The following is a 24000-nucleotide window of genomic DNA, read 5'->3' on the forward strand; positions in this document are numbered from 1 at the left end:
GATGGAATAACTGCTGAGATGATATGGGACGAAAATGAAGTGACTCCCAGACTACTTACAAGATTACTTTGTAGAATGTGGCATGAAGGGCTAAAACCTGAAGAATGGGAGTTAGGAGTGTTGGTAAAAAAAAAGAAAAAAAAAGACCTAACTGATTGCAATAATTACAGAGGCATCACACTTACGTCAGTTATGAAAATTTATGGCATGCTAATTCCAAAGACCTTGGAGAGAAAGATTGATGAAAAGCTGAGAGATGAACAAGCAGGATTTAGAAAAGGTATAAGTTGTATGACCAAATTTTCATTATGAGACATGTACAGCAATGCGTAGAATATGGAAATCCACTTTTGACGGCCTTTATGGACTATGGAAAAGCCTTTGATAGTGTGTGATTAAGTCTGTTCATGAGCATAGCAATTTGATTAAGTCTGTTCATGAGCATAGCAATTAAATATGTAAATTTGATTGTCTGTTCATGAGCATAGCATGTGCAAAGTTATATTTAATGGAGTCATATCAAATGATTTTCCAGTGAACAACGGAGTACTCCAAGGGAATGTGTTGTCACGTATGTTGCTTATCCCCCTCATGGATTTTGTAATGAGTAGAACAGTTGGAGATGGTGGAGACGGATTGGACTGGATTGGTGATAGAGATTTAGCAGACCTAGAGTATGCTAATGTTGCTGTCCTTGTAAGCAGAACACCATAGGATTTGCAATGCTTGCTTACTAGAATGCATGAAATATCACACAAGGTTGGGCTGAAGGTAAAAAGAATAAAAACAGAATATGCAATGGAAGATGAAATATCATTGGAAGGAGAAAGGATTAATGAGGTAGAATCCTTTAAGTATTTAGGAACTATGATATCCAATACAGGATCTTTAGAATTAGAGTTTAGTGAAAGATTGAAAAAACAAATCAGACAATGCTAGGTTAAGTAAAATTTAGAAAGAAAATCGCCTGAAAGTGCATGTAAAAATCAGACTATATATCAGTTTAGTGAGATCGTTGATACTTTATGGACATGAGTCATGGTATGACAGTGAAACAATATCCAATAAATTTAGTAGAATTGACAACAAAGCCCTCAGAAGGATATTGGGAGTTAAATGCAAGGACAGTATTAGAAATTAAACTATAAAGAGATTACTCGAGTGCCATATGTGGATGAGATCATGATGGGTAGATGGAGATGGTTTGGGCATGCTCTTCGCCCTCCCTGAGAGAGATTAGTTCACCAAACGTTCATCTGGGCTCTACCAGGCACTAGAAGAGTTGGAAGTCCCAGGCGTACATGTCTTATGACTATGAAGCGCTAAGTAGATGATGATGAATGGAGCCGACTGGCAACATCTAAATGAACCCCTTTGCGTCAATAGGCGTAGGATGAGATGTTGATGATGATGATATTACAGTATTAGTGAGTATTATGTTTCAGTACAGTATTTCTAGATAGGAACAACTTTTTTTATACATAACAGTAAGGGGATGATGACGACTTCGTAAAGTTTACAGTAGCACAATACTGTACCGTAACCTGCGTCTAGTATGTAATATACATTTGTGCATATGTACTGTACACTGTACATATGAATATAAAATGTTGCAGTATTAGGCAGTATTTACTGTTTTAATCATCAGCTCTGGCACCCGCTTGTGGCAAGGGGCAGTGACTTTTTAGGTTAGGAGTTAGCCCTCCTTAGTTGAGCATTTATTCATGAAAATTTCCTTTTCGCCCCTGTGTCTGTAACCTAACCATTGCATAGAGATAGGCCTGTCTGTAATTTTCATAAATGGGAGACACAAAAAACCTGAAAGATTAATGCTCAATAAATTTACTCTTGGTAATATAAACATTATTTACAAAGGTCATTGTAGGCTGAATAGAAATACAGCTAGTCTTTGATTAACCGAGAGAGCAGGCAAGTTTTAGAAGCAGGGTTTGACAACTAACCATATCCAAATATTTACCAAATAATGGAAAAATCAATATAGTATGACAAACCATCACATATGCCATTTATAGAGTATGAGAAAGCTTTTGATTTTGTCAAATCTTCAGCAGTAATGAAAGCCCTTCTAAATCAAGGAATGTTGAAATGAATACAAGTCAATACTCCATGTAGACATCATCTTGGGGCTCAACTAACTGTCTTGTTGGCTCAGGGATGAACACTGTGGGCCCCTATTTAGGTCTTGCAGACACTGCTCTAACTGGCACATATGTAAACACTGTAGGCTTCCGTTTCTACGGCCTTACAGCTACTGGATTAACTAGCACTTCAGTTAGTGGCACAGGGACAGCCGGTGGGGACACTTGGGCCTGACGCTCACTGGCCTCACTGGTGTGTGGGCCAAAAGTAGCCTTAGTCATCAGCTTCTTCAAAAACAGGATCGAGTGCCTAACTGAAAGACCTAAAGAAGGCCACACATTTTTCAGGTCAAACGTCATCCGGGTCTGCTTGACAAAAGGTGAGCTCTCAGCATCTGTTGGAGTGCAGTGTTCGTTGAGGGAACTCCACATGCCACCAATCTGCGAAAACTTTTATGTACATTAGAGTTTTTCTGGCGGCTCTACATGTACTCTCCAGAAACTGAGCCACGGACAATTATTTCATGTGAAAGATTTGGTGGTCTGTTCTCTCGAAGGGAGAAAAGAGCTATAAAGCTGCTTCGATATTAGTTTGGGCGTTATCAAGGATGATACGGAAGAGACCTTAGCCTTCCTTTTCTTCTTCAAAGGAAACACTTGCCACTGAACAGGAGGCAGTGATTTACACTTGTCACATTAGGGTGACAGAACAATCAGAGTCCATACTTAAAGCAGTGTGTTTATCAATCACGGGCTTAGGCATGAATGTTACATTGGCCACCCCTTCCACAGCAATCACTCATGTACTGCTTTGCCCCATAATAATAGACAAAGCCAGCAAGCAACTACTGTTTTCAAATCTGAAAGAAAAAAAAGAGGAAGAGTTAATGGCTTTTGCTTATAGGCCTTTGTTGCGACTGTATACAAATGGTAAGAATTTTTGACAGGAGAGTGGGCAAGGACGCCCGTCCACACTGACCTTATCTTTAACGAATTCAGCAGTTGTACCAGCTCCACTGAATACATTCTTTATTTTAAAGGCCAAAAAGTTGGTATTTGCATAGGAACAAGTAAAGATTATGCTAACATCTTTACTATACATCATGGTAATTGATTATTTTTTTGTAGGCTCATGACAGTTCTGTTGGGTTTTGTGGTGAAAGTTGTCGTCTTTTCTCCTCAGATGAACTCTCCTCTGTTAAATGGTAGCCCTAGTAGTAGTATTTTATTAGTTTTCTGTCTCCTAGCACTCTCTCTTTAACAAATTCCTGTTGCTTCTGTAATTTGTGTAGAATTTATTCATGAAATAGAATTAAAGTTGATGTTATAATATATTTAAAAGTGAAATAATGTTTTGCAATACTGTATCGGAAAGTGCATGCCCTTGATTTTTTATTAGAATAGAACATTGGTGTATTTCATTCTGTAGTATCCACAGAAAGTTGTTTTGCAACTATTGTAGGATATTGTTATAAACTTTGACCAATTTTGTTTAGCATGATAGACAAAATCTGTGTCCATAAACTCGAGACTCATAGGTATAGGGAATATATTGGTTAATGATAGAATCAAGTCACATTCCTTATTTTGTGTGCAGGTATTGGCAGAGGAGAGCCAATCCAAAGCGAAGGAGAACCTTATCAATCCATCTAATGAATTTATACAGAAACTTATGGATCGCTGTAGGACCTTGGAACAAGTCAATGCCCGTCTGCAGGTAGAAGCTCGAGCTCAACAGCAACAGTACGAAATATGTTTGGACCGTGTTGCCACCCAAGTTGTTCAGGCTTTACTATCACAGAAGGTAATTTATATTTGTTACAATTGTCCAGCTGTTTATAATTAAGTCCATTAATTCCTGTATAATTTTTGTGACTACCAAGTCTCATACAGATTAGAACTTCAATGTGGATAAGCATGACGAATTCAAAAGTAATTTGTATATTTTCTAACCACAGACCAGACTCCTTTACATAGGAGATGATGATAGCAAAGCTAGAATAAAAGTTAGAATTTTTTTAACGAGGTATAGGTAGTTGGCTTGTATTTACTGCCTGGAAGGTGAAAACCCTTCCTACCCTGCTTGCTCACTGAGTTGTCACTTTGATTGCAGCTAGGACTTTCTAGGGAGTTGGTGATTATGGGAAAGTATGAGTAAAGGATGCAGGAAAAATACAAATTACCTCAAAATGTGCCATTTGTTATGGCACTAATACAAACCATCGCCCTTTACATAAAAGACTCATGCTTAAGCGGGAAGAAGTTCCCATTCCAACTGGCTGGAAAATTAATTCCAGGATTCCTAAACTCGGGCATTATTGGAAGCGAGAGTTCAGGTTCCTTTCACCTAGTGTACCAGTGGTATGATTATACCATTGCATTCACGGCCTGTGCAATAAAGGAAACTAAGCAGAAAGTTCTGTGTCGTAACATTGAGGCATACATATACTAATAGTTTTGCCTGGTTCCAACCAAGTCATAATAGTATACAAAAGTTTGGTTGGTTCACACCATGTTACATGTGTACAGTTCTGTTTTTACTACACACTTTCCCCAGTAAGGAGTGTGTGTAGTTCCTGGGAAAGGAAGCCTAGGCAGCAATAACACCTGCTGTGCAGTTACTACTTTCTAGCACAATGTGTCTAGGAACCTGTGGGTCAATTCCATCGAGAGATTCTTATAGAATGACATGGTTGTAGTTATTCCCCTAGCATCCTGAGATTACCTCGAGCTCCTCCCTGAGTAGGATTTGAGAATGGCGAATGGGTATAGTAGAAAACTTCCTTCTGCTAGGAGAAGATTGTATCAAGTCACCTCTTTCGCTCTTCTCATGATAATGAAGATGATCTGTGGGACAGGTATAGTTGTATGTAAACGTTTAATGTAGCATTCAAGTGGCCTGACAAAAACCCCAAAAGTAGTTGATCCCAATCACATGTAACTTCTCTTTGGTTCGCGAACTGATTCGAAGAGTCCTGGCTTTGAGAACAGATAGTATCCAGGTTTTAGCTAGAAGCTCAGAACGAAGGGGCCAGGGGAACGAAACCTGTCCCCAGTCTTCGACATGATCGACACTAAAGGAGAACCTATGACGCTTGCTATCTTACATGTCGGGGACTATGTCAAGCAAGAAAAACCCTTTTGAAGGAAGTTTTTTGTATGAGGTAAGCCGCAAGCATACAGTGGTATCCTCTCCAGGGACCACTAGACTTAATACTGATCGAGGATGGGTTTTACCTTCACTCAACACTCTGTGCGAGTATGAAGAGTTCCGCCGAAAAGGAAATATCAACTCCCTCTACCCTAAAGACATGACTTTGAGGCCGAGTAATGAGTCTCATTGCTGATCTCAAGAAGAGCCCTTTCTCTTTGGAGCTAAAATCAACATTCAGCTAACTCTTGGATTGAGGCTCGAGAGGAAAGTCTCCTTTCTAACCATAGAAGTTGGCCCACTTTGGCACACTGAAGTTGTCACTTCCCTGAAGTATTCTGACATCTCACACATGACCAAGCACGGAAAGACCTGTCATCAGAGAGATGCTGGGTAACTTCCACTCATAACTCGAGTGATTCCACCTAGTTTTGGGATTTCTGGGAGTGAATTTGATGGAACATGTTGGAATGAGGAGGTAAAACTCCTAGATACTCTATCTGGAGGGGTGGAATCTATAGGTACCAATCTACCTGGTGCCCTCTCGACGCTATTAAGAGTTAAACTAAGTTGGGAGTAGTCCGGATTCTATTCCAGACACACTTTATCCAGAAGAGCAATGGAAAGCTTAGAATTCGAAGCTGTCTCAAGGATGCTGGAAGGTCTCCTTGAACACGGCTTTTTAGCCTGACATTGGTGAGTATAACATTGGAAGTTACTGATTAGTGAGGTTGCAAACAGGTTAATTCATAGATAACTCATCAAAGTCACAGATTTGTTTGCTATCTTTTGATGCAAAGACCATTCTAGGCCTATGATCTGCATTCTGCTCAGTTTGTCCTTCCCCAATGTTCATTCTCCTGGATTACTGTGGCTGTTAAGAATGACTTAGTCGAACATTACACACTCTGGGATCTTTACCATCAGTTGGTAGACTTCAAAGAGAGCAGTATAGTATCCATTTTTATTTTTTTCTCTACGGTGGTGCTATTATTTATTCGCACCACCAAGTGACCGATGGAAAGGGGGAAAAGGTTGTTTAAGAACTTCTTGAAATCGGATTGGTGTACAATACTCTGCAGGGTTGTCATGGGTAGATATCCAGGTATCTACCCGCTTGCCCGCCCGTACTTGTTTTTTTTTTTTTTTCATCTGAAAAACCTTGGGTTTTTTTTTTTTTAAAGGTTTAGCCTTTTTCCTGCTTCAAAAATCCATTATCATTGTTCTTTTTCAATATCAAACTTACCCGATGATCATATAGCTGCATCCCTGCTGCCCGACAGAAAAAACCTACGGGCGGAATACGCCAGCGATCGCTATACAGGTGGGGGTGTACATCAACAGCGCCATCTGTCAAGTAGGTACTCAAGTACTCGATGTCAACAAAGAACCAATTTTCCCTCTGTCGTGCCACTGGCAAGACCTACTAAATACGCCGTCCCTAACTGGATTTGTTTTCACAACGATTTGGTGAAGTACACTATTCCAGTTTTGAGCTTTCGCTATGCAGGGGTTTTATCTTCATTTCAAAACTTGAACTCGTTTTGGATAGATTTAATTATGGTGACGAAGAGAGTATGGACTCTCTTTCACTTTTAAATGGCCGACCCTTCCCTTAGACGGAAGTGTTGGTGACGAAGAGAGTATGGACTCTCTTTCACTTTTTAATGGCCGACCCTTCCCTTAGACGGAAGTGTGTTTAGGTTTTTGGTAATTTTGCTTAACAAGTTATAGATCTATTTATTTTATATCTCTCCGCCTTTATAGGCCTCTTCGATTAACTTTCCATTTATTATAAACTTATAAAAATCAATTTTTATGTTTGTTTATATGCGACCTTTCCTAATAGTAGGCGGTCCTTACTTGGAACCGAAGTTAATTAACATTGAGCCCGTCATATCGTATTTACCTTTTAAGAATTTAATACTTTTTTAGTTTTAATGTTTTATGAAAGAATTTCTTTGATAGTCTCGTACTGTTTTCAAAGATGAACTAACGTTTAGTTTTTTAGTCTCCGCAGTTGTTGACGTTCAGAACGTTCAACATGCGCTCTATCGTTACGATAGAGAGAGAGTGTTTCACGGTTTCACGTTGCAGTAAGAGTAAACCGATTCTAGCGTTTCGTTCATTCTTTCTTAGCTTAAATGGTTTAAATTCTAAATAAAGGAACTTTTTATTTGGGAAACCTTTCAGTTTTTTCCTTTAGCAAATAACATGTTTTAACGATATATAATTGGGCTCTTCTCTCAGGTTCTAAGTCAAGAGAGAAGAGAGAGAGAGATAGAGACGGAGGGAGAGAGAGGAGAATAAACGTTTCGTTCAAGCGGGTAACGTTGTTCTCGTTTTTTACTCTTCTCCCTAGTCGCTGTAGGGGAAGAAGGTAAAACGTTTCTAGAGTTTTATTCTTGTTCCCAGGCTTTATGCGGTGAGAGATTTTAAACGTAGTTTATTTGATCTAGTGTTTAGTCTCTTTTCCAGCCACTGAATTCTTTATCTTTATTTATGTTTTTCTGTTGCATTGTAAAACTGTTTTCGCAATTACTACCTTTTAATGAAGGATAGGATTGCGTGTTTCAGGTAGAAATCAGTTAAAGTTTCGATTTCAGTGAAATAAGTGCAAACAGAAAATCAAAAGTGATAAAGTGATATGCGCAAAGTGTTACAGTGTTGCGTTCGAGGGTTCGTCTGTTCGTGCCAGTTGTTCACCTAGTCCGGGACCTCTTACAAGCTCCCAAGCCCAGGGGAGAAGTAATGTCGAACGACTTATGGGTTCCACAGGCCTTGATCGACGAACAGACGTTTCCCTCCGTGGTTTCGGGTGTATCTACACACGTTGCCGACGTGATCGCCCCACCCACACAAAGACGAGAGAGCCCATTTATTCCTCGTCTGCGGAAGAGGTTTCTCGTAGAAACCATGGACCAAATCTTGCAGCTTTTTAAGTGCAAGTCGGTCCCTTCCGCGCAAGTCCAACGGCCTAGGTGTAGCCACTGGGTCAGTTCGGACTCGCTGCAGTCATCCGACGACTGCACACCTCCCAAGAGAGGCAAGGTGGTACCGCAACAGGCAGTAACTCCGTCTGTTGCCGCACCAGCTGTTTTAGACCCTCAGTCACAACGGACAGTAGCTCCGTTTGTTGCCGTTTTTTGTAGACCCTAGTGGTCTTTACTGCAGTCTATGCAGACTCGGTTAGCTGCGGTTATGCAGGAGTTTCGTGCGGAGAAGGTTTACACTGCTCTCGTTAGCCTACAACCTGCCACGGTTGTGCGCCCAGCTCACGCTGAGGCTGCCTGCTCCCACACTCCGGCTGCGGAGAGCTCCACCTCCGATGCGCGATCGACCCTGCCAGACGCATGTTAACGTTAGCCGACGTGCGGCTCCCTCCGTTAACATGCGTGAGCTACCGCATCAGCAGTGGGAAGGTGGAGTCAAGCTGCCGTGTTTTGACGCGATGCGTTAGTTTCCGCAACCCACGGCAGTCCCCACCACGCACCACCACTCCGCTTTGGTTGTTGCCTGCTCCCACACTCCGACTGCGGAGAAGGTTGACGATGCACCCGTTGGCCTACAGCCTGCCACGGTTGTGCGCCCAGCATGGCTGCCTGCTCCCACACTCTTGTTGTGAGAGCTCCTCCACCCATGCGCAGTCGACCCTGCCAGACGCATGCTGACTCCCACAGACACACGGAGCACTCCGTTGCCGTGCGTGAGCTACCACAAGCTGCCGTGTTTTGACACGGTGTGTCAGCCTCCGCAACCCACTGTGGTTATCGCCACTCGCCCGCAGCAGACTAGTCAGTCAGGAGTTGAGGCTTCCCCACACAGCTTTGGTTGTTGCCAGCTCACAGACTGTCAAGCAGTTACATGACGTTGCCTTCTGGTCTGCTACTAATGCACCAGTGCTGTATGTCCTCACGCACCTGTTGTGGTTGACAGTTCAGTTTTTGACAGTTCACAGACTGTCAAGCAGTTACATAACGTTGCCTTCTGGTCTGCTGCTTATGCACCAGTGAAACCCTCACTGAGATAACCTAGCTTTTCTCAGACATGGTTCCTGTAGATGAGAAAGTGCTGTTCTCCCTCCTTCTGATATTCCTTTGAGGACTCTGTCATTTGGAGAGGAGCCTTAAGCTGCTTAGCCTCCTATGGACTTTAATTAAAGCATAACATGCTTCCAGGGATGGTAAATGGTTCCGCTTCAGTCGCTAACCCCGTCTGTTGCCACACCTGCTCCCATAGACCCTAATGGGCTTTGTTGCAAGACATGCAGTCCAAGCTTAGTCCTTGATAGAGGATTTTTTACGGAGAAGAACCTTCTAGCCAACAACCTTCCTACCGGTTGGTTGTACGCCCTGTTGACGCTGAGGTATCCTACTCACATCCGCCAGTTGAGATGGTTCCTCCACCGGTGCGACCCAGTGTGGGTTGTCAGTCGCACGTTGACGGTAAGCGACTCTCGGAGGTGGTTGTGGACGTTCAGTGTGTCACTAGGAAGACGTTCAACAACCAGCAGAGGTGACTTGTTGTGACGCAGTGCGGCAACCTCAGCAACCCGGTAGGGGGTTGTCTGCACAACCCAGACAGTCTAGACAGTTTCGGGTTGGCGCTGTACTTCCTCGCGTCCCCATGGTTGACAGTTCACAGACTGTGCAGCAGTACCATGATCTGGTGTCCGGCTCCGTCACGCATCCACCAGTGCGACCGGATTCAGCGAGTCAGACGTTGCCCACTCCGTTGCCGTTTCCTCATCAGTTTCGGATGAGGAACCCTCTGATGAGGACATGGCTGAACAAGACGATCAACCCCCAGCCCTGCTATCCATCCAGAAGATGCTGAAGAAGGAACACGGCCCTGTCAGGCTGTGGATGAGTCTGGTTAGGACACTGTCATCCGTGGTTCAATTGGTGTCACTTGGAAGACTACACCTCCGTCCTCTTCGGTATCATCTAGCTCTTCACTGGAAAAGGACAAGACGCTAGAAGCGGTCTCGATCCCGGTTTCCGGAAAGATAAGTCTGGTCTGACTTGATGAAAGGACTTTATCAACCTTTGAAAGGGTCTTCCCCTGACTGTTCAGACTTCAACCACGTTCTCTTCTCAGACGCATCGGACGTAGGCTGGGGTGCGACCTTAGGCGGTAGGGAATGCTCGGGATTATGGAACTCGAGTCAAAGGACAATGCATTTCAACTGCAAGAAGCTTCTGGCAGTACGTCTGACCTGGAAAAGCTTCAGGTCTCTCCTTCAAGGCAAAGTGGTGGAGGTGAACACGGTCAACTCCCTGCTTTGATGTACATCTCCATGCAAGGAGGGACCTACTCTCTGACATGGTACGAGTTCGCAAGTGACCTCCTCTCCTGTTCAACAGGTCTAGACTTTTCACTAGTAACGAGTTTTATCCAAGGCAATTTGAATGTCTTAGCAGATTGTCTCAGTAGGAAGGGACAATAATTCCAACATATTGGACCCTCCACAAGGATGTATGCAAGAGACTTTGGGTCACCTGGGGCCAGCCAACCATAGATCTCTTCGCAACCTCGATGTCCAAGAGGCTCCCAATACTTTGCTCACCTATCCCGGACCCAGCAGTAGTTCTTATAGATGCCTTTCTACTAGATTGGTCTCATCTAGATCTATATGCATTCCCTCCGTTCTAGATTGTCAACAAGGTACTGCAGAAGTTCGCCTCTCACGAAGGGACAAAGTTGACGCTAGTTGCTTCCCTCTGGCCCGCGAGAGAATAACTTACCAAGGTACTTCGATGGCTAGTAGACGTTCCCAGAACACTTCCCCTAAGGGTGGACCTGCTACGTCTGCCACGCGTAAAGAAGGTACTCCAAGGCCTCCACGCTCTTCGTCTGACTGCCTTCAGAATATCGAAAGACTCTCGAGAACTAGAGGTTTTTCGAAGGAGGCAACCAGAGCGATTGCTAGAGCAAGGAGAACATCCACCCTTAGAGTCTACCAATCGAAGTGGGAAATCTTCCGAAACTGGTGCAAGTCAGTATCCGTATCCTCGACCAGTATCTCTGTAACTCAAATAGCTGACTTCCTCTTATATCTGAGGAAAGAGCGATCTCTTTCAGCTCCCACTATCAAGGGTTACAGAAGCATGTTGGCATCAGTCTTCCGTCACAGAGGCTTAGATCTTTCCAACAATAAAGATCTACAGGACCTCCTTAAGTCTTTTGAGACCACGAAGGAGCGTCGTTTGGTTACACCTGGTTGGAATTTAGACGTGGTTCTAAGATTCCTTATGTCAGACAGGTTCGAACCACTTCAATCAGCCTCCCTGAAAGATCTCACCTTTAAGACTCTTTTCCTGATATGCTTAACCACAGCTAAAAGAGTCAGTGAGATTCATGCCTTCAGCAAGAACATCGGATTCTCATCCGAAACGGCTACATGTTCTACATCTTGGTCTACATCTTGGTTTTCTAGCCAAACACGAGCTGCCTTCTCGGCCTTGACCAATATCGTTCGATATTCCAAACTTATCGTATGGTTGGAAATGAACTAGAAAGAGTATTATGTCCTGTAAGAGCTCTTAAGTTCTATTTTAAAAACCTTTACGAGGCCCGTCTGAAGCTTTATGGTGTTCAATTAAGAATCCATCTTTGCCTATGTCAGAGAATTCTTTATCCTATTTTATCAGACTGTTAATACGAGAAGCTCATTCCCTTCTGAATGAGGAAGACCAAGCTTGGCTGAAGGTAAGGACACACGAAGTTAGAGCTGTCACAACTTCCGTGGCCTTTAAACAAAATAGATCTCTGCAAAATATATTCGACGCAACCTATTGGAAAAGCAAATCAGTGTTCGCGTCTTTTATCTTAAGAATGTCCAGTCTCTTTACGAGAACTGCTACACTCTGGGACCATTCGTAGCAACGAGTGCAGTAGTGGTGGGGGCTCCACCACTACAATTCCCTAATTCCAGAACCTTTTTAATCTTTCTCTTGAAATATTTTTGGGTTGTCCGGAAGGCTAAGAAGCCTTTCGCATCCTACTTGATTTGGCGGGTGGTCAAAATCATTTCTTGAGAAGCGCCTAGATTAGAGGTATTGATGAGGACCTTTAGTATGGGTTGCAACCCTTCATACTTCAGCTCCTAGGAGTCGCTCAGCATCCTATGAGGATCGCGAGGCTCAGTAAGGAAGACGTACTTAAAAAGGCAGAGTAATTGTTCAAGTCGTCTTCCTTACCAGGTACTTATTTATTTTATGCTTGTTATTTTGAATAACTGCTAAAATGAAATACGGAATACTTAGCACATAATGTCAACTTGTAATGCTGGTCTCTACCCACCCCCCTGGGTGTGAATCAGCTATATGATCATCGGGTAAGTTTGATATTGAAAAATTTTATTTTCCTTAGTAAAATAAATTTTTGAATATACTTACCCGATGATCATAAATTAAAGGACCCACCCTTCCTCCCCAATAGAGAACCAGTGGGACAGAGGAGAAAATTGGTTCTTTGTTGACATCGAGTACTTGAGTACCTACTTGACAGATGGCGCTGTTGATGTACACCCCCACCTGTATAGCGATCGCTGGCGTATTCCGCCCGTAGGTTTTTTCTGTCGGGCAGCAGGGATGCAGCTATATGATCATCGGGTAAGTATATTCAAAAATTTATTTTACTAAGGAAAATAACATATTGTGTAACTTTTAAATTATGGTAGATATAATAAAATAGTTTCCTACTTTAAAATGGGCTAGGTTTTTTACCTTTTTAGCTGTTTACTTCTATAGTACTGTAAATTATGATACTATTGTGTAAATTTTAGTGTGATACATAATAAAGAATAGAACAGTATACCTAGAACCCATTTTTTTATTTTGATATATGCCAATCAACCCATTTTCCTCAACTTCACTATTTTATGCTGCAGCATGTTGTATTTATTATTATTATATTTTACAGTCTAAGCTCACATGTACCAGAACTTACAAGCTATCAAAAATAATACAGTCAGCCCTCCTTATTACCTGGGTTAGCTAACAGAAAGGAAAAATCTGTAAATACTTGCTGTCCTAGGGTGAGTGGACTCCTAACCTACCAACTCACTGCCCATTGCCTACTAGTGGTTGACTAACACCCTAAGGACTGCCTAATATTGTTTTTACTTGGTTCCTGTCACAATATAAGTATTGTATTAATGAATGAACACATTCAGTAAGTGTACAGTACATGTAAACGTGTACTATGTGCATGGTGAGAATAAGGTATACATAACATAACTCATTGCCACACTTATTCATACATATGGTGTTTTCGACAGGTCGACTCGTGCCTTTGAAACTCACTTTACTCATAGCCTATATCTACTTTACTACTGTAAAGTATGGTATTTTGTATACAGTACTGTACAGTAGTTGATATAACAATAACATTGCAATATTACACAATGAATATACTAATGCAATAAAAAGTATCAGGGCAACACCACTAACCATTTACATACAAAATTTTAAACAGGAAGTTTGAAGCATGATGCAACTCTTAGAGGTGTTGATCGTTTAGCGCATGGGGTGGGTAGCGTAATGTACAGTACATATCACGTTTTATACTGAAATCACTACAAGACCACTGGATATGTACAGATTTTTAAATCCCTTTTATATCACAATCTGATACTACGCAAAAAATCAAAGCAGGAGATGCACACACAAGGAGAAGCAAGCTGTGGGGTATTGTGATGTGTGGAAAGGGAAACATTGTAAAGCATGCTGGGTGCTAAGGAGCGTGGTCAGTTTGAAATGTTTGGGTTGTGAGAGTACTTATCGCAAAACTGCGAATCTGTAATTTTTTCTATTTAATAGGTTATACGGTTCTCTGTATCAAAATCGCGAAGAAAAAAAACTCCCAAATAGAGAAGGCTGACTATATAACAGGTCAATGCAATAAATGTTTCAGTGGAAAAATAAAACAGCCACAATTAACTGTAATGAACTAAAAGAAAAAAAAAATCAGTGAACATAGAGAAGGAATGCATTTCAAGCTCAATAAGTATTATCATATACAAGGCATTTGGTTTTGTAGTTTCTCTTTACTGTTTCCAAAAATTTCCATAGTATGCCTAAGCTAAAGAAGTCTTAATTGCCATATACTGTATACCTGGCCCTGGTGTGACTTAACTCTTAAAATAGGGGACTACAACATTGGTACAGACTGGACTCAAAATCGGTCTCTTGAAAGGACTTTTTTACTTAGTAGGAGACTTGCATAGCTGTTCAACTCATTTTTATATTTTTCTCTTAATTTTTCAAGGTTATACAGTAATGCCTCACAACACGAAATTAATTTGTGCTGATATGGCTTTCATAAAGTGATTTGTTCATGTTGCGAGTCACATTTCACATGCAAATTGCCTAATTTGTTCCAAACCCTACAAAACACCAAATTAAATCTCATTATAAAGCTACAGTATAACCACAATGAAATACTCTACAGCCAAATACATTTGAACAATTCAATATACCTAAACTTGCGAGAGTCCCAAGCGACCAGTCTAGGAAACTAAAAACCTCAAAGGCTCTAAAAATACCTTTGACGAGATGATCCAGCTCCGACATTGACCACATGACCTTGGCTGAGTTGAGAGCATGCCTTCTAGCAGAGTCCATTAAACCAGAGAAGTCACCCTTGGAGGAGGAAGGCACTCCCAGACCCAAAGGTTCTCCAGTTGCATACCACATACCCGCTCTTGAAGCAAGACGAGCTGGTGGAAACGAGAAGGAAGTCTTAACTGTTTGTCTCCGCTCCATCATCCAGTCATCAATCTTCGTGAGAGCCTTCTTTGCGGAGATAGACAGCTTCATCTTGATGAAGGCCGACTGTTTCTTGGCCTTCTTTCTGTTAAATTGGGACTGAGGAGATTGAGGGGCAGCAGGTTGGAATTCCTCTCCAAAAAGTTCAAGAAGGGAGCGAGAGAGAACTTTGTAATCTCCCACAGCGTCGGCAGGATTATCATCGTCATCAGAAACATCCTCGAGGGCCTGATCCACATCTGCAATATCCTTCGAAAGAGAAGAATCCTTAGAACCCGACAAGGGCAAATCAAAGGCATCATCCTGCAAAAGACGGGTTGCATCCTGGAGTCCCGCGCTAGAAGAATCCTTGGAACGAGAGGCAGTATCGTCCCGAAGAGGCAGGGTGGTATCGCCCTGGGACCGAGAACGAGAGGCAGAGTCGTTCTGTCGTCGAGAGCGAGAGGCGGTATCGTCGTGGCGGAGAGAATGAGAGGCGGTATCGTCGTGGCGGCGAGAATGAGAGGCGGTATCGTCGTGGCGTCGTGAACGAGAGGCGGTATCGTCGTGGCGTCGAGAACTAGGGTCGGTATCGTCGTGGCGTCGTGAACGAGAGGAGGTATCGTCGTGGCGAAGCGAACGAGAGGAGGTATCGTCGTGGCGAAGCGAACGAGAGGAGGTATTGTCGTGTCGAAGCGAACGGGAGGCGGTATCGTCTTGGTATCGAGAACGAGAAGCAGCGTCGTTCGATAAGGTATCGTCCCGGTATCGAGAACGAGAAAACATATCGCCCTGGTATCGCGAAGAAGTATCGCCTGGCGAAAGCACACATTCCTCATCCTGGCGTAGAGAGGGAGAAGTTCTCTTTAAAGAAGAACTCCGTTCTCTCTTAGAAGCAGACTTCTTAATCGGCAACGAGTCGTCTTTACGTCGGTCAGACTGGGCGTGAGGGCGGCTAAAGGCTTGTACTAAAGTCAAAAGTTGTTCCTGCATGACAGACATAAAGGATTTAGCAACATCAGCTGGGTCTTGCGGACCCGAAGGGGGGGGGGCTGACGAATAACACTCGTATCTTCGGCAGCAGGCTTCGTCCTTTTCACAGGCACGGAGTCGAAATCATCCTCCGACGGACAAGGTTCATAACTGCTAGAACCGGGAGAGAAAGAACGAGACCGTTCGTCGCGGTTCCATCTCCTCTTATTAGGTCTTGAAGCTTCATACTTCCATTTACGTCTGGACGAATTCGGAGAAGAAAACAACACATCCGACTCGTCTTTCCCGTGACGGTCAAGAGCAGCCTGGGAATAGACAACAGGACTGTCTGAGGTGACGGCTGACCGAGGGTACGTACCTCTCACCCCCTTTCGGTCATCGACGTACCTTCTCCCTTGGTCCTGGGAGCTTGGTAGAGGTCTAGGCCTAGGGGTATGACAGATTCGGTCGGTCGCCACCTCCACTGCACTTTCACTTTCCTTACCTTTAAAGGCCTCCAGCTGTTCTTTAATGGCCTTCAACTCGGCCGCCAGGCTAGCGTACCGAGGGTCATCCGTAGATACGGAACCTGTAGGAGGTGCAGGAGTTACTACCTCAAGGGAAGGATCAACTTCCAAAGAGGAATCAATAATAGGATCAATAGATAAATCTACGCTAAGTTCGTCTTCCTTACCACTAACAGACTTAGACTTAGACCTAGAAGCTCTCCTAACTCTATCGAGCTCTAGCTTACGCACGTAGCGCTTCATAATTAACCAATCTTTCTCATCCAAAACCTTACATTCCCCACACCTATTATCAAGGGCACAAACAAAACCCCTACAATGAGAACAAACAGTGTGAGGATCAACCGCCATTTTGGGTAGTCTCACCTTACATTCCTCATTCGCACAGATACGGTAATGACTCTTTTCACTTACAATGAAAAACAGCAAAAAAAAAAGCTAAGAGAAAACAAAATACAACGATCGCCAAAACCCCAAATCAGAGTACTTCACCAAAAAAGCAGACTGGTACACCGAGCAGGGAAAGCGAAGAAAAACTCTTAATGACGGACCAACGTGTTATCGATCCGGCCGGCAGAGATGAACTGAAGAACAGAAAACGGGAATGATTCCTCCTACCACCCTTTAACGGGTGTTACCACCCAACCACCACAAGGCGGTTGCCTAGTTTTAGAAAAATTCTGCCGAAATAGAGATAATTAGCTATGTATATATAACTGCCAGGTAAGTATTCACAAAACTTTGTTTTATCATAAAAACTCCATATTTATTACAACATAATGTAATAATAAATGGAAAATAATTTTATAAATAGACAAATATAATTCTCAATTTGGGAGCATGGACCTCCAAAACGCCTGACATCTTCACAAACACAAAATAACACAGAGCTACGAAAAACACGTCCGAACGTTCATGGGTGCTAACAAGGAATGATGGGAGAAGGATAGGTAGTGTTGGTGGTGGGGGGGGCCAGTAGCTTTAGTGAACGACACCTCGTAGTAACGGGGGATTTTGAGGAGGGAGAAGTCTAATTGGAAAGGGATCTCTGGTTGTGGTATCACTCGCCCCAGTTTTAATACCGACACCCTTTAGGGGTGAGCGAGCTGGATATATTCCTAGCATTCCATGCAACTTTTTTCTCTGGTATATTTAGCAGTATTTATACCTTTGAAATGGTGCTTTAAGGAGCATTTCTTGGAGCGACATAGGTCCCTCGCCCAGAAATAGATTTTTCCTTCGTCAAAATCCCTTTATACATACAGTACAATACTGTACTACCATAGTTATCCCTATTATAGACTAGAACTATATTTTCTGTCTGAACCCATTTTCTTAAACTCTGTGATGGGTGACTATTTTATTCTCGGCCTAGCTGGCACTTCTCTTTCCTTAAAGTGAAACATTTTTCGTAAAGTGAGTCATAAAAATATTCGCATCTCGTTTCGTAGCTTGAAAATTTCATAAGCAGAGTCTTTCGTGAAGAGAGGTATGACTGTATGTACAGTCATACCTCTCCACGAAAGAATATGCTTACGAGATTTACACGCTGCGAAGAATTTTCTGACACATTGGGAAAAATGTTTCATGATAAGAAAAGAGATTTGCCATCCAGGCCGAGAATAAAATAGTTACTCATTGAAAATATGAGCTCAGTTTAAGATAACGGGTTGTTTGAACAATAGAAAATGTGAGGGATATATTTTCTCTTGTGTAAACAACCACGTTTTCTTCAACTGTACTATAATTGTACAGTACATATGGTACTTTATATTTTATATATGTACAGTATTGTACTGTATGTATTTTACTATTTCCATTTATTATTTCATTATTTTCAAATAACTACTTAATTTACAGGTATTAACAGTCAGTTTAGGTATAGGTTCACTTTCCCTTTGCCTACACATATACCGAATAGTCTGTCATATTCTTTATAGATTCTCCTCTGTACTCATACACCTGACAACACTGAGATTACCAAATGATTCTTCTTCACTCAAGGGGTTAAATACTGCACTGTAATTGTTCAGTGGCAACTTTCCTCTTAAGGGTAGAAGAGACTCTTTTAGCTATGGTAAGCAGCTTTTCTAGGAGAAGGACACTCCAAAATCAAACCATTGTTCTCTAGTCTTGGGTACTGCCTTAGCCTCTGAACCATGGTTTTCCACTGTCTTGGGTTAGAGTTCTCTTGCTTGAGGGTATACTCGGGAACACTATTCTATCTAATTTATCTTTCTCTTGTTAAAGCTTTTATAGTTAATATAGAAAATATTTATTTTATTGTTACCGTTTTTAAAATATTTTATTTTTCCATATTTCCTTTCCTCTCTGGGCTATTTTCCCTGTTGGGGCCCCTGGGCCTACAGCATCCTGCTTTTCCAACTAGGGTTGTAGCATAGCAAGTAATAATAATAATAATAATATTGAATGGTTCAAATATATTTGTTTGTACAGTATTTCATTGTGGTTATACTGTATCTTTATTATAGCATTTAATGTGATGTTTTTTGTAGGGTTTGGAACGAATTAGGCGATTTTCATGTAAAATGTGACTCATAACACAAAATATTCACGAAAGGTAAGCCACTCCAGAATGAATTAATTTCATGTTGTGAGGCATTACTGTAGATAGCTAAAATACAAATGAAACTGAGGGCATGGAAATATTACTTGATTGAAATAGTAAAGGTAAAGAATTAATAAGGAAATAGAAAATATATATGAAACCACTTCATTGTAAAAAAAAAAAAAAAAATTTCCCATAAAACCCATCTTTCTTTCTTTCTTTCTTTTTTTTTTTTTTTTTTTTTTACAAATAAAACCCTGGTATTTTAAAACACCTGTTCAGCCTGGGTTTTTCTGAAAAAAAAAAAAAAAAAAAAATTGGGGGTTTTTACCAACCCTGGTACTACTCGGTTGATCTTTGTACTTACTGTAGGCGTTGCAGGAGGTGCCTGTATACTACTGAAGGTCTTATCCATGTGATAGCAAAAGGAAGAGACTTCAGCCGGTTTGTCCTAGATGGCGTCATTGCCGATCGAGACTGGGGCTGCTATTGAGCTACTGCCCGAGGAGGGTCACTTTATAGGAGGAATATCACCCCCTAGTGGAAGAGGTCAGGGGTCATGCTAAGCTTGTATGTATTGTTACAATTTTCTTATGTGTATTTGCCAATGGCCTTTAGTATTTCCAGGTCACCCATCCGAGTACTGACCTGACCTAACGTTGCCTTACTTTGCTGATCAGAAGAGAAGCGTTGTTTGCAACGTGATATGGCCGTTGACTTTTGAAGCAGGTGCTTGGCCCTTCTTCCTGCCACATGTTCGTTGCACTTTTGACCCTCTCTCGTCTACCATAGTTGATAATCGAACATCCATTTGTCTGGTGTTGGCATCCGTCCTTGGACTGTGCCGACGAAGTGCAGAATTGGCATGCTTGCGCATATCTTCACTATATGTCTGAAGCATATTCGGAGGTAAAACACGTGGAGGAGAGATCTACAGGGTCAGGGCTCATGGGACGCCCTTCAAGGGGTGATGTGCCAAAGGCTAAGGGGCACCAGCATGTAAACACTTGAGTTATATTCCTAAGTGCAACTACTAGATTGTTGCCCTGTCTGCTAGAGCCTTTGGAAAGTAGCTCTTAATCATATAAACCTGAGTATAGCTTTATATTGCGTTCGAGTCATTTACATTTTCACAATCTAGCCTGCTTCCTTGCTTTGGATTGTATTCTTGCTGGAAAAGATGAGTGAGTTAGAAGTGGTACCCCATGGAAGAGCACTCTAGCTGGCAGGTGATTGTGTGTATGTGTGATCACAAGTTGTTGAGAAGGTATGCGAGAAGATGAGAGGGTGTATAATCGGTTGCAAACAACCACTATACATGAGAATTGAAGTACGTACATGGGCCCTTTCCTTGTAATCCGACGAACAACGAAGGCCTTCTTACTGAACGTTCATGTCAAAGAAAACTGGGTCACCATTAATAGCCTCAAACCTGCGTATTTCCTGCAAGATGACCCGCCTACAGTGTGCCTCTCCAGAGCACGGCGCCCTATTTCACATATATGTCTCTTTTAGGCATGGAATCCATGTACTACACATGTATCACACATGTATCACACATGTATCACACATGCTCGTTCATTGTAATAGTATTAAAGTTTTTTCTTCTCTTATCACTCTCCCTTCGCACTGATAGCCTGTCTATCCCTGTATGTACTTGAATCATTGTTTAAATTTTTGTGCCGTTCTTGCTTGGTGGAACTGCTTGTATTTATACTCATGCTGCGTCAAAATAAAGTCTGTTGCAATTACGCCATCTCTCAGTTATCACCTAATTGCTCGCTTGCACCAAACTATCCAGCATCTCCTCACAGAGAGGCTTTTCGCAACAAAATGTGAGAAGGATGTCTGGATACCTACATAGGTCTTCAACATCAGTCAGTGAAGTGGACTGTCTTTTGTGGTTGGTGTCGTGGAAGGGGTATCTCTCCCCTCAGTGGCACTATTCCATCAATAGCAGAGTTCATTGTATACCTTTGAGAGGAAAATCTTCTATCTGTCTCGGTAGTGAAAGGCTACCGCTCAGCCGTAAACCTTGCCTTTAGACTGAAAGGAGTTGATCTTTCCTCTTTGCTGGAATTGTCTCTCCTCATACAAAATTATGAGATCGCCTGCCTCCAGTCAGATGTTGAACCTCCTTGGAATGGGACTTGCATTCTTCCGTCTCTGAAGGGTGCTCCCTACGAACCATTACACCTGGCAACTGATCACCACCTCACTTAGAAAATAGTGTTCCTACTCACGTTGGCTTCGACCCAAAAAGTTAGTGAGATTCATGGTCTATCCTACTACATCGCCCATTCAAGAGGAAGGGGGTAGGTGACACTCAGTTTTGTCCGAGTTCATTGCTAAAACTCAAAATTCAAGAGTACAGTAGTGGATCCTTGGTTCAGGCCCTTTTGGATTGTGAGTCTTTGTTCTGTAGCTAATGATCCAGATCAAGTGTTACTTTGCCCAGTGAAGAGTTTGAGGTGTTACCTTAAACGCACTGCAACAGCTCACCTCAGAGTCTCAGCACTCTTCGTCAGTATGGGGAAGGTCAAGAGGAGGGTCACTAAGAACACCATCACAGCTTGGATTCGCAGGGTCATTGACCATACAATGAATCCACTTCTGCTCGTTGACTTAGAGCTCATGACGCCAGGGGCATAAGTACATCCTTGGCATTTAAATGTAATTACTCTGTGGTTGCATGTATTACAAGTGGGTGTGTGGAAGCATCAGACTACCTTCACCACCTACTACCTGCAATACATGACCCACAGGAGAATGGAGACGTTCTCCATTGGTCTTATGGTGTCTACACAACAAGTGAATTAGAATGCCTCGGGCTCCTTGTTGAGAGCATAGGTTACACGGGATTAGCCTGGAATGAGTGTGTAAGAATGACGGACTCTTTCTTTCTTTCATCCTTTCATCTTCCCCCCTCTCTTGGGGAACAGCAACATGGGTTCTCTGCATGCTGGCCTTACCTATCTGCAGGTAATAACCATTTGTCTTGTGTAACCTAGTACAGTTTTAATACTTGTCTACGTCCCCAATACTCCCCGTTAAGGGGGTATTGGAAAAAATCTATGTTTGATATTAACATTCCTATTTACCTCGTAATATTCTAACTTAGACGGTCACATTACTAGTTTTTCACATGAATACAGGTTGCTCAGGCCAATATCCTTGCATTGCATGAAGATTTAGTGAGGTGTCAGGGTTTTTCTCAGTTACATGCCAAGCTTGTATGTGAAAACCCTGGGTCATTGGCCAAGCCAGTGATCAGACTTCCACCCTCCCAATGGGTAAGTCATCCCTGATAAATAGCATAAGGTTTGTAGAGTTTTGAAACAAATGACAAATTTGAAACTAATTTGTATTTTTCCTAATGATGCAAACCTGTAGGTATTTATACAAATTGTCCTACCATCGCCTGTCCTCCATAGGTCCTGATTGTAATAAAAAAGTAACTCGGTTTCACTGGTGTGCGAGTGAGAGGGGTAGCTGGCAACCCCCACTACCCCTCACTACCCCCGCTAACTAGCAGTTTGGTTAGTTTCCACCTAGCTTAAAGGTCTTAATGGATAGTCTTCTAGGTTTGCTGAAAGATAATCCCCAAATAAATAGCTACAGGGTTTTATAGTTAGAAAAAATAAAAATTACTTTATGTGTGTTTGTATAAAAATGACAAATATATATATATATATATATATATATATATATATATATATATATATATATTTCTACCTCATACTTGGGATCGAACGCTAGCCCCTTCTAATGAAAGGCCAGGTCGAAACCAACCATGCCACGAGAGCCCATAAAAGGAAATCTGAACCTGACACTAATCTAGCTGTCCGAGGATTTACCTGGTGAGACATCAGTCTCTTTACCAGCGAGTTTTTCAATATTAATCTTACCCGATAATCATGTAGCTGTCAACTCTGTTGCCGACAGAAATCTACGGTCGGGATACGCCAGCGATCGCTATACAGGTGGGGGTGAACACCACAGCGCCATCTGTGGTCAGGTACTCCAGTACTTCTTGTCAACACCACCTCAATTTTCCTCTGTCGTGCCTCCGGCTAGACCTACATGGATACGCTGTTGATTCTGGAGTTATTGCTCACGATTTGGTGATGTATTTGCTCTAGAGTTTAGCCTTCGCTATTCAGGAAGCTTTATCATTAGCTTAGCAAGTTTTTGGAATTAATTTGATTTAATTTTTTATTTAATTTTGGTGACGAAGAGAGTATGAACTCTCTTTCACTTTTAATGGCCGACCCTTCCCTTAGACGGAAGTGTTGGTGTCGAAGAGAGTATAGACTCTCTTTCTTAATTTTGCTTAACAAAAGTTATAGATTTATTTTATATCTCTCCGCCTTTTATAGGCCTCTTCGATTAACTTCCTTTTATTATAAACTTATTAAAATTAATTTTTATATTTGTTTATATTCGACCTTTCCTAATAGTAGGCGGTCTTTTCTTGGAACCGAAGTTAATTAACATTGAGCCCGTCATTTCGTTTTTACCTGTTAACATATTATGCTATTTTAATGTTTTTGAAAGAATTTCTTTGATAGTCTCGTACTGTTTTCAAAGTTGAACTAACGTTTTGTTTTGTCCCTGCAGTTGTTGACGTTCAGAACGTTCAACTTGCGCTCTATCGTTACGATAGAGAGAGAGTAGAACGATTCTATCGTTTTGTTCATTCTTTCTTAGCTTAAATGGTTTTAATTCTAATAAAGGAACTTTTTATTTGGGAAATCTTTCAGTTTTTTTCCTTTAACAATAATATGTTTTAACGATATATATAATTGGGCTCATCTCTCAGGTTCTAAGTCAAGAGAGAGAGAGAGAGAGATAGAGACGGAGGGAGAGAGAGGAGGATAAACGTTTCGTTCAAGCGGGTAACGTTGTTATCGTTTTTGCTCTTCTCCCT

At 42.0% G+C, this 24000-nt stretch overlaps 1 protein-coding gene across 8 annotated transcripts in view; it reads left to right on the top strand.

The window, feature by feature from the left end:
• The window catches only part of LOC137641340 (uncharacterized), an 826722-nt gene that overhangs the window by 606305 nt on the left and 196417 nt on the right, over positions 1-24000 (top strand). For 7 of the 8 annotated variants that reach the window (XM_068373796.1, XM_068373797.1, XM_068373800.1 and 4 more), the window contains one exon: positions 3697-3903. In XM_068373796.1, coding sequence (XP_068229897.1) covers positions 3697-3903 — 207 coding nt within the window. The remainder of the gene's footprint in view (positions 1-3696; positions 3904-24000) is intronic. The other variant, XM_068373798.1, reaches the window with a different exon arrangement.

The sequence above is a fragment of the Palaemon carinicauda genome, chromosome 5 (assembly GCF_036898095.1).
Source record: "Palaemon carinicauda isolate YSFRI2023 chromosome 5, ASM3689809v2, whole genome shotgun sequence".
Lineage (NCBI taxonomy): Eukaryota > Metazoa > Arthropoda > Malacostraca > Decapoda > Palaemonidae > Palaemon > Palaemon carinicauda.